The sequence below is a fragment of the Coffea eugenioides genome, chromosome 7 (genome assembly GCF_003713205.1).
Source record: "Coffea eugenioides isolate CCC68of chromosome 7, Ceug_1.0, whole genome shotgun sequence".
NCBI lineage: Eukaryota > Viridiplantae > Streptophyta > Magnoliopsida > Gentianales > Rubiaceae > Coffea > Coffea eugenioides.
In genome coordinates this window covers 40,197,675-40,209,024 of record NC_040041.1, presented here as the reverse complement: position 1 = coordinate 40,209,024, position 11,350 = coordinate 40,197,675, and the positions used below count along the sequence as shown (strand labels likewise).

Sequence of the window (11,350 nt, the reverse complement as noted above, 5' to 3'; positions counted from 1 at the left end):
TAAAACTGTACTTGCTTGTAAAAATACATAGAAATTTGAATATTTCCAAGGAAAGTATAAAATGTAGGCAAAAAAATAAAATAATACTGAAAAAATGTGAAAATTTTTGGGTTCTCACAAAATATGACGTTTAAATCCAGCCAAAGTTATGTCTAAAGTCACCGAAAATCCTTAAAAAATGCAATTTAAATTATGGGTCAAAAGTAACAATACAATAGTTCAAGGGCTCCCTGAGTTTTTTACTCGATAAAAAAAAGGGCCCGCGACACCGCCACTCATACTTCTGGCTGTCTTTCTTTCTCATCCAGAAGCAGTTCACGTGCAAATAACAACCAAAAGGAGGACGAAGAAAATCAATCTCAAAGTTCCTTAGCCACATTGACGATTAGTTTGATAAGGAGTTAGGAGAGGGATGATAAGCATGACAAACGTTATTTTCTGTAACCACTTGGCAATAAAATGAGTTGACAACCTGCAGTGAATGGTTCTAGAAACCCTCGGTTCACTTTTGAACCACTGCTCTAAAACCAAAGCATTCCACAATGGGATTTCACTCCATGCAGTTGCTATTAAAGCAGGCATGCTATGTATTATCAACTCTAACCATACGATTAATATGTACTCTAAGTGTGGCAAGCTCATTCTTGCCCACCAACTGTTCGACGAAATGCCTGAAAGAAACCTCGTTACCTGGTCCGCCTTGATCTCTGGTTATGACCAAGCTGGGAAGCATTTAATGGCAATTGATCTTTTCAGAAAAATGAGAACAGAATTGTGGCCCAATGAGTTTATATTTAGTAGTGCTCTTAGTTCTTGTGCCTGCCTCCTGGAGGCTAGACTTGGGCAACAAATTCATGCTCAAGCAGTGAGGTTAGGCTGTTCATCTATCTCTTTTGTATCAAACTCATTGATCTCGATGTACATGAAATGTGGGGAATGTAGTGATGCCATGTTGGTATTTTCTGATGGTGCATCTTGGCTGAGCTCTGTTTCTTATAATGCTGTCATTGCTGGGCTGGTAGAAAATAAGCAGCCCGAAAAAGGTTTTGAAATGTATAAGATTATGTGTCAGAAAGGTCTGATTCCTGACTGCTTTACTTTCATGGGAGTCCTGGGTGTTTGCTCTAGTCCACGGGATATGTGGAGAGGAATGCAACTGCATTGCCAAATAATAAAGAACAAGCTTGATTCTATGGCTACAACTGGCAATATCTTAATTACAATGTATGCAAAGTTTAATTTAATAGAAGCATCTGAAAAGGTATTTAGATTACTTGAAGAAAAAGATATCATTTCGTGGAACACGATGATTACTGCTTTTTCTCACTGTGAAGAACACGTGAAGGCTTTGAGTGTTTTTCGAGAAATGCAAACACGAGTTGCTCTACCTGATGAATTCAGCTATGCAACTGCCCTTGCTGCATCTGCTGGTTTAGCTTCCATGCGGCTTGGTAAGCAGATTCATGCGCATCTGATCAGAAAAAGGCCAGATGAGGATACTGGTATTGGTAATGCTCTCCTAAACATGTATGCCAAATGCGGTTGTATTGAATATGCATATAATGTCTTTAATCAGATGGCTAGTCGTAATCTTGTGACATGGAATAGCATTATTGCTGGTTTGGCAAGCCATGGACTTGGAGAAAGAGCTCTAGATACGTTTGAGTGCATGAAGGCTGCTGGCATGACCCCAGATTCTGTTACATTTGTCGGACTTCTGTCTGCTTGCAATCATGCTGGGCTCGTGGATGTGGGCAGAGGCTTCTTTAATTGCATGGATACGATCTATGCAATCCCCCCTGATATTGAACATTTTTCATGCCTCATTGATCTATTAGGGAGAGCTGGAAGATTAAGTGAAGCTGAAGAGTATGTACAGAAGTATCAATTTGGGCATGATCCTGTTGTTTTAGGTTGCTTACTTTCAGCGTGTCGACTGCATGGGGATGTTGTTACTGGAAAACGAGTGGCTTCACAGCTTCTAGGTCTTCAGCCAATTACTACTTCACCTTATATTTTGCTCTCAAACTTGTATGCTTCAGATGGAATGTGGACTGATGTAGCAGAGGCAAGGACAATGTTGAAGGGCAGTGGGTTGAAGAAGGAGCCAGGTTGGAGCCTGATTGATGTGGATGGTTATCTTGAAAAGTTTACTATTGGTGATTTCTCACATTCTAGGATTGAAGAGATGGTGAATACACTCAAAACTTTGAAGTGGACAGGGGATGAAGATTTGTTGTGATTACTCTTTTCACTGTGCTATGAAAGCTTTCTCTCTAACACAAGCACATGAGCGTGTGCACAATCATTTAGGTAATAGCTTGTCTTAAGTTAAACGTGACAGCTCTAGAATTTCGTCCCAAACTCTTGTCTACAAGTGGAATGACCTTTAATTTACATTTTCATTTTGAATTTGAACGTATTCCTATATGAGATGGTAGTCCAATTGCATATGAGTGATTGTACATTATGCTTGTATTTTTGTTTAGAAACCACACCGTCTCATGGAACCGAGTACCATTTTGTGCGGTTGGGGAAATTTGTAATTTATTTGGTCATTACTGATATTAATACAGCCTATAAATCTTAAAGACAAATTTGGATTTGTCTTCTGATGTTTTTCTTCAAGATAATTTAGCAAGCATTGAGACTATATCTGTCAAGTTCTCTACTGACAAAGTCCTGTTCTTTTCATGTTATTATGAGAGAAAAAGATCCATCTGCAATGACCTATAAGGGGACGTTCATTAACTAATAAATCCACAAACAACAGACAAGATTTTTAATTTTTTGGGTCAGTTTTACTGCATTTTAGGCTCACTTTGTTACTAGTATTGCTAATTATTGTCATACAATTATGGTTTGTAGTGTTGAATTGCATTATGCAATCGTCTTGGCTCATTCCTATGCAATTGCATTGTAAAATGTTGTTGCAGATCTTGTCAGGAAAAATTCTCAGCGGCTATGGTTTCTGTTGTTTCATCCCCATTATCTCTAACATTTTCTTAGGAATCAGATGGGCAAGAACTGCAGATGCTTTGGCATAGTTGCAAAAAACATGCTTAAATGGACTAATAAGTGGTGCTTAGTATCCGCTAGATTAGATGCATGCGTGATAGGTGTTCTAGACTTTTGAGTAATAAGAACTAATCCGAAAGTATCAAAACAGAATGATATAATTATATAGACAATTAGAACTTATCAAAGGGATTACTTGAGAAAAAGTGATGCTGATGGAGAAGATGATCAGAACAAAGGAGGACTTCAACAAAAATTTTTTATAGCAATGCAATCCGGTATCACACAGCATTGACAGCAATGTATCTCAAGGAACTTTACAATTGACTAATTTGCATTCATCACAAGCATCGGATATCCAGGAAGCAATTTTCAGCTGTTCCATGCTCTTGTATACTCTGTTGAGGATCCTGTGGCATATCTTTCTACTGGATCCGAAAAGTGCAGAGTTGCTCTATATCCTGAATTCTAAAACTCCTTGTTTGATAGGGGCTTCAGCAAATAGTTATGCATATGGATGGTGTTTTCTGGCTGTTTGCAAGCATTATATACTGTTCGTGCAGCTTATTTTTCTAGTAAAAACTATAAGGGTCCAAATAAATTAAGCATTTTTATTGGTGTTTTTAATTAATTTTACATGTATGTTGAAGAATTTTATTGTAAATGTATTTTGGAGATGTTTTTTAAATTCAAAATTTTGTTGGAATTTTTTAAAAATTTTATTTCTCCCCTACAATGCCCACCCACTACTCCTCCACCCCCGTCCACCAACAACACCGCCTCCCTCTTCTCTCCTTCCTCTTCCTCTTATCCTTCCTCCTCTCCACTCCCCTCTTGCCCCTTTTAAATTAATATTTACTTTATGATTAGATTTTTGAGTGTTGATCACTCCTAAATGATTAATATTTCTATTGTAACTCCTTTTTAAAGTTTGAAATCTCTCCTTTTGAACCAAAAAGAACGCAAAGTAAGATTACTCATCTAACTTCCGCTAGATTAATATATCTGAACTAGCTTAAATAGTGTCTTTTACGTTTCAGTTATAAAAAACTTTTTTCATTGGTATACTCTTTCTGAATGCTAGGGCATGATAATCTGCCTTTATGCCCATAGAGAGATCGCTTAGATTGGAGTTTGTGCAACGAAAATAGAGCACTAGTATATTTTGTGTCCTATGTTACTTTTGAGGAATACACTCGAACCATTTGAAGCATATTTGCAACTTGAATCTATCTCACCTCATAATAATTAACGGAATAAATCAAATGACAGGAGGTTTCTAGTTTAAATATAAAGGCACCAAAACATGGCGTGGATAACCGGAAAGATAACATAGGAAAAAAGTTTAACCTCAACAAGATAATTATGAATATTGTACAACGGAAAAAGACAGAACTGCACAATTACAAAATCTGAACCCAACTGCACAGACTGATAAACGATCTCATCATACACCATAATACAGCTTATACGCCCACAAAAACAATTTTGGCCTCGCCCTTTCAACTAGAACAGGGATGCTTTCCCCACATCTTTATCAAGAATCCAAAATGTTCGAGACTGAGGTACCGAAGATAAGAGTATCATGGAGAGTTTCTCTTTCAAGCTGCCAATTCCTGCTATATTATCAAATTAGCTACTCTCATTTATAGCAATGCCCTTCAAGAGTAGAAAAAACTCTAAACTCAAACTACTCTTTTTTGATCGCGAGCAGCAGCCACATGGTCCTGCAGTAGGAACAAATGTGGGCCACGTGAATACAAATGTAAATATCCAAAATGATGCCAATTCCATTAAAATTTTGAACATAAGGGGCTAATTATTTCCAATTCCTGCCCAAGAGAACCACAGTGTGCAACCAACTCAAGTCTCTCTGAAAAATAAGCCAATATAATGCCAAGAAATCCCAATGGTTGACCAATCATGATATTGAACGATGGGACCTTTTCTTGAAAAACTCCGGATCTCGATAAGAGTTGAAGATGGTGCAACATTATAACATGAATCAAGATGCACAAACTAATTCCACATTCGATAAAGTAACTTAAATAGATTAAAAAAGGTCCCGACCTTATAGCCTTGTTAAAGCCCAAACTACATATAATCTCGCATTGCATATTCTCCACCACACATTTCTCCACCAATGATAATTCGCTAGGCTAGTAGCAGATCATACCCAACCCCGTAGAGACCATCGGTGTCACTGAAATCTTTTCGTATTTAAATGCTAAAAGCATGTCAAGATTACAAAGAAAAACAAACTTAATAATAAACAATACCATGTTTAAAGGCTATAGATTACATAATTATTCAAAAGAAAAGCATTAATAAATGTAGTATATTTTATTTTTTTCACTTTTAGTGTTATAACATGATATAAAGATAAATTAACTTGTATGCAAACATGAACATATCCCTTAAAAAAGGCCAATCAATGTGTTCTTGTCTGTACGGTATAGAAAATTAAAACATGTACATATGAATTGGGTCAGAAACCCTAAATTATACGATGAAATATAGGTCTACGACTGTGTCTGAAAATTTAGACCAAAATTTATATGCCATTTCCCACAGGACTGTCGGTCGTCTAAATACCAAAGAATAGGAAACCTTCTCAATCTCAACCTGTGTGTGTGTGTGCATGCATGTGCAGGTGTTTGTGAATGTCACATCCCAAAAACAGGGCTTTCTGTTGAGAGGCACTGGGGGACCCTGAAAAGACTGAGACCTCCTATCTTCTCATAGAGAAAAAAGCTTTACCTTAAAATCAGCAAAGTCTAAACAGGTCATTTTTTAGACTGTTGAAGAAGAACAGAGACAGATAAAGAATCAAAACATTACACCAGTGCCTACCAACTGAATTATGTTCCATGTTTTGCTCTGCCATGAACACAGTTCAGTCTACTATTGCCACCTTAATTCTTCATTACGTAATTGAAACACCCTATGTTTGTCTAGTGTTTTTTTGTATCTAACAGCTGGATAGGATTTGCAATGACCAAAAGTATGTTTCTTTGTTCATTGGTCATATGCTACTGCTATTGCAGATCTCTTATTTTCACAAGGTCTCCCAATAGACTTGGCGTAAATGTAAGTATATGACCCAACATTTGGATTAACAGGAAAGGATATTATCTAATGGAAAACAAAAGGGAAATTGGTATCTTGTTTGCACAGATATGGAAGGAAAAGAAAGCAAAGATTTTAAATACTTTGTCTGGAGATAGGATCAGAAGGAAAAGAAAGAGTGAGAACAAAATGTTAAATCAAACTAGTTTCCAGTAACTAATGCGATAAGAACTTTTATTAGTAATATGTTAAGATGGAAATAGCATCTTTTAATGTTTGACCTCCACTATGGAGAAAAAGGAAGAAATGGAGGAAGACAAATTAACTATAAATATAGTGTCAGAAGTCAAGACAGTCTAAAATATCGTAATTCCTTTATACTTTCTGCCTTTCCCAAACGCATAGATCTGAAAAATGCTTATGTTTCCCCCAAAAAAATTAGAGCTTTGATCGCTGCTTTCAGTGTAAGAATGACCATAATTGACATATCCGAATTCATACATAAAATAATTGATGCCCACAAAGGAAGTATGAAATTTAGCACCTGTAGTTCTCACTAAGTGTAAGATTCCTGATTACGGCTGCGAAGGTGGAGATGATGTGTATTCTGTGGATATGATTTAACGTAATAGTTAAGGTATTGAAAACACCTACAAATTATGACAGTTTCATTTCCTCCATTTCAGCCCCAAAATTTACCTAGAGTAGACAAAGTGGAGAACATGTTCACTGGGAGGCCTATTTTAACCTAGAGGTAAACAAGGGTCAAACAAGTAATTATGTGGACAACAATTATATCAGAATATTAACATTTACTAGCCCAACAAACTTCATATAATAAGCTTCACAACATGCTGCAGACATAAAACTCTGAAAATATATGAAGGTACTAATAAGGAGGATTAATACCCAACTCACCGAGATAAAGTCAAATGCTTTTGTCTCCTCTTTCTTTGAAGTACTCATCATTGAAGTGGGTTGATTTGGGACAGCAGGATTAAAAATGTCTGGGAGCGGTGAAGAGTAGCTCCCATTAGATCCAGCACCAGGATTTGGCTGCAATTTTTCAAGCTGCTGGAAGTTTGACATGGATGCCAGAAGCTGCTGTTGGGCAAGCAGACTGGCCATTGCAGTATAATTAATTTGCTGAGGAGTAAATGATGGATTCATAACAAAACCTGGTGGCATATTATATGGTGTAGCACCCAAAGCAAACATGGGATCAGAATTTGTCCCGGTGGTTTGGGAAGCAAGAATGCTGTTGAAGGCATCACTAGAAACCTGATGACTTGGATTTACTGTGGAATCTTGTCCTCCCCAGGAGGTTCCATTTTGCTTGACATTGGCTGAGTTAATTCCACTTATAGACAACGTGCTCATTATGTCATTTACGTCTTTGTTAGGAATGTCTATGACTTGGGAAACTTCAGAGTTGGGACCAAAAATATCAAGTAACTCAGGTCTAATCTCATTAACTGCCACATGGGTTTCAGCAATGCGTGAGCTATCAAGAGCCATTCCAGAAAATATATCAGCTTCATGTTCCTTATTACTGCTGTTGTGGAATGACACATCTACAAAAGGGTCATCATCATTTTTCTGTTCACTAACACCAAAATCAGTACCCATGCCTTCTCCAAATAAATTATCAATCAAAGGAGTAGAAGAAGTCGAGATATTTGTAGTGCTAGAAGCATTTTGGATCTTTGTTGAATCATCAGTTCCAAAAAGGTCATCTGCATCACCGGTGTCTATCAAGTCTGGCATCTGAACAGCAGTTGCTTCAGCCTTCAATGGTTTCTCTTGATGGCCCAGTCCACCAGTTTGTTCACCATCCAAAAGGCACAAGACCTGTCCAAAATACTCACATATTCATAGACTGAAGTATGCACTCCATGTTCTAGCAATAACAAAATGCAAACAAAACTTGCAGTTTGATAGGTTGTAACAAGGACTATCATCATCTATGAGTAAGAAACAGAACATCTATGCAATGTAATCTAGGACAGATCAACATTAGCAGAATTGACAAGTCACAATTTTAACACTTGCACTCTCTTAAATTGAAGTTTCTTAGACGGTCCCTTCAGTAACAATGTTTACAGTTCATCCATTGCCAACTACATCTCAGAGGGATGAAAGCAAAAAAAAACAAAAAGAAGAGAAAGTTCTGCAGTGCGAGACTCTCCTTTGGCAAACTAGCAAAAAGAAACTAGATGTATACTGCACAAAAGCATACCTTATTTGCTTTTTCCCTAAGTGAAGCCTGAGGAGATTCAGAACATTTATCCACCACATCCCTGTTTTCGCTAAAATAAAGTGCCATGGTAGAAAAATGTTCTTCATTTTTTTTTCTCAATATGGCCTCAAGAACGCAAACAGCTTTCATGCGAACCTGATAGAAGTTGCAGCTATCAAAAAATCATACAATGAAGAACTGTAACAAAATACCATAAGGATTCCAATTTGCTCTATCTTATTAGAAATTTTAGCCACCAGAATTTGAAGGACAAAGCCAAGAGATGGATGGCACAAGAAATTCATTCAGAAAAACAAAGATAGAAGTATTACACTGAAGTATTACACTGACAATATCTTCCTTTGTATCAATCGAAATGCATCCCCTAATCAACAGAATGGATAAATGACCAACCTGCCACAAGGGAGATTGCAGCTTTGATTCAAGGGCATGACATAAAGCCAGAGCATCCAATTTTGATGCCTCCACAAGGAAAATCTGAATGGCATCTCGTGTGGGTTGTAGTCGCACACCACCAGAAGTCACAATAGTTTCCAATAGCCTATGCTCATGAGTTTTCTCATAACTTGGACTGGAATCAGCATTAATTGTATCTAATTGGGACGATCTAACATCCTGACTCCAATTTCCAGAACCAGCATTACTAGAAAGCCTAGAAGTATTCTGGCTCTCACTATGAGATCTAACTCCTTCATATCGATCTTCAAAATCAGTTTCTGTAGTCAATGATCTCCGTAGGTTTGGACTCCTATATGTCCCAGTGTCATTCTTTTTGAGGGATGGGGATTGCGTTAAACTACTAAATCCCTGCTTTATTGTACTACTTCCAATATTAACCACCTCGGTAAGAAAAGACTTCTTATCTTCTGTTGCCATTTCAAAGTTTGTATTTCCAAATCCTTGAATCCGACTGCCAAGACTTTCAGTAGGCAAAGGTTTACTATCCTCCGAAGCAAATAGAGCAGACAAAGCTTCTTGGGCTGTCTCACGTACAGCCTTATTCAGAGCATCACCTTTTAAAGGATCTGGCTGTCCTTTATAGTGAATTAACTGTCGCACAGCCACAGAATTCCTTTGCATCTCTCTCCTAAATTCTGCACCCGACTTTCCCACAGCATATTTGATCAATCTTAGAGCCTAGAAAAACAAATGATTCTTCGTAAATGTCATAAATTGCAATACATCAACTCAATTTTCTATTTTTACAAATTTATGCAGCTACAAAAAAATTCTGAAAATGAATTCATATCTACTGGATGCCAAAACCAAAATCACGGCTCACTGATTGTTCAAAACGTATTGTTGTAAAAGGTTCACACTTGCTAAATAATCAACCAAGCAAAATTATCATCATACACGGTCTTACAATGATAGTCAAAGGCTTGACATCATCTGGCCTACTCGTTGCTTGATTTCCTTCATAGTTAGATAAGGCCCTTTCTCTTCCCTTATATTACAAAGCTTTCTCAGTCTTTCATGCAATACTTCAATCTATTGAATTCAATTAAGTCACCTGGAAACTACTCAAACAACTTGGCCGACATTAACTAAAAAAATTCAAAACAGAAAGAGGAAACCAGACTAAGTGAACCCCATCATGTAAATTTCAATGAAGCATTTCGTTGCAATGCTTGTCCATGTCAAAATTAATTAACAATGCCCCCTCTTTTGTTTAAGCTGATTTTTCCTAATGCAAGGATAGAAGCTTACCTCACATATCTATTTAGAGAACACTTAATTATTCATACAGAAACAAATATTTCACAAACAAGAAGCATGGCTCCACCATCAGGCACCAAATATCGAAGAAAAAACTAACCGTAATCTAATTTTGTACTGATCCAAAAACTAGTGGGAGCCGTAAAAAATGAGGAATTAACATGCAACACAATATTGCAACCCATATGTGAATAAAATCAATTACCCCAAACATCAAATAAAAAAAAGTAGGAATTGAAGAAACGAAAGCTTGATGAAATTATTAAAATTCAATACTTTTTGTTTGACAACGGGGGATTTGTGTTGGAGGCGTTTGAGGATAAATTCAGACACTTCTTTGACGATGCCGATATGAGACGAGCGGAGCAGCTCACAAATCTCCTCCAATTTGTAGACCGGAGTGACCTTATCCTCGTCGGAGGTAGCGCCGTCGATCATCCGCGACCTCCAGTACGACTCCACCGCTCTCCTGCTCTGATCCATGATCACTAGCGTCAGTACTCAATCCAATTGGGAATTTGACCAATCGGAGATAGGTCCGATGAATCAGCCGATCTGGGTTTGAGATTGAAGCAGGAGAAATAACCGTGGATTGGGACTGAAATGGGAGAGTTGCTTAAAGATTGTAATATTTTTTATTTTTATTTTTTCCTTCTGTCTGGGGCCCGGGGTAAGGGGCCGAGGGTGCGTGATTCACTTCCTTGTATTATTTGTTTTCTCACCGGAATGTGAAATGCACGAAGGATTGAAATTGAGAAAAGGACAATGGGGGAAAATAGTCAAATACACCTGTTCACTGACGCCAAATTAAATGATGTACTTAACCCGGCCCGGCCCATACGTGAACAATGTGGTTTTCAAACATTCGCATCAATCGCCCCAACTAGTAACCAAAAACAAGAAATAGCCCCCAAGGGATTGGTCCAATGGTAACAGCGATCCGTTGGGATATAAATATCTCGAGATTGAAACTGCTTTCTGGGGCACCTTGTGACTTGTCTGGATAAATGTTGCGTGGGGCTGCGACGTTGCCCTTGGGTTTGGTATTTCGGCTCGAGTCCAAAGGGCTCGGGTTGGGGCATATTCCAGGTAACCAAAAAAAAAAAAAGAAATAAAAAAAAGGAAAATTATGTAGTATGTTTTACAAATTCAAAATTTCTTTTTCAAGAATTTCAAAGGCATTTTTGGTAATAAGGGGATAGTTTTGATGGAGAAAGAGGAATTTTGGGAGGTTAACATTATTCAGGTATTTTAGGAAAGGATGCATCAAGTTTGTTGTGGATT

General features: G+C 37.6%; 2 protein-coding genes across 2 annotated transcripts; one reads left to right on the top strand and one right to left on the bottom strand.

Annotated features, from left to right (window-relative positions):
• Positions 1-295: 295 nt before the first annotated feature.
• Positions 296-2,566, top strand: LOC113778422 (pentatricopeptide repeat-containing protein At3g57430, chloroplastic-like). Its single transcript, XM_027323828.1, has one exon. It carries the CDS (start codon positions 482-484, stop codon positions 2,240-2,242), a length of 1,761 nt encoding a protein of 586 aa, XP_027179629.1. The 5' UTR covers positions 296-481; the 3' UTR covers positions 2,243-2,566.
• A 1,759-nt stretch (positions 2,567-4,325) lies between these two features.
• LOC113777642 (protein MODIFIED TRANSPORT TO THE VACUOLE 1) lies at positions 4,326-10,728 on the bottom strand. The gene is made up of 5 exons (XM_027322797.1): positions 10,343-10,728; positions 8,741-9,484; positions 8,327-8,482; positions 7,006-7,938; positions 4,326-4,745 (listed from the first exon to the last, which is right to left on the bottom strand). Exons 1-5 carry the CDS (start codon positions 10,547-10,549, stop codon positions 4,704-4,706), a joined length of 2,082 nt encoding a protein of 693 aa, XP_027178598.1. The 5' UTR covers positions 10,550-10,728; the 3' UTR covers positions 4,326-4,703.
• Positions 10,729-11,350: the final 622 nt, after the last annotated feature.

What these genes read in the sequence shown, in the direction of transcription:
- LOC113778422 (XM_027323828.1), top strand. Translation starts at nt 482, where the DNA reads ATGGTTCTAGAAACCCTCGGTTCACTTTTGAACCACTGCTCTAAAACC.
- LOC113777642 (XM_027322797.1), bottom strand. Translation starts at nt 10,549, where the DNA reads ATGGATCAGAGCAGGAGAGCGGTGGAGTCGTACTGGAGGTCGCGGATG. An exon ending in CCCCCGTTGTCAAACAAAAA is followed by an intron (nt 9,485 to 10,342) that starts GTATTGAATTTT and finishes TTGTTTTTCTAG; the next exon opens with GCTCTAAGATTGATCAAATA. An exon ending in TGCAATCTCCCTTGTGGCAG is followed by an intron (nt 8,483 to 8,740) that starts GTTGGTCATTTA and finishes AACTTCTATCAG; the next exon opens with GTTCGCATGAAAGCTGTTTG.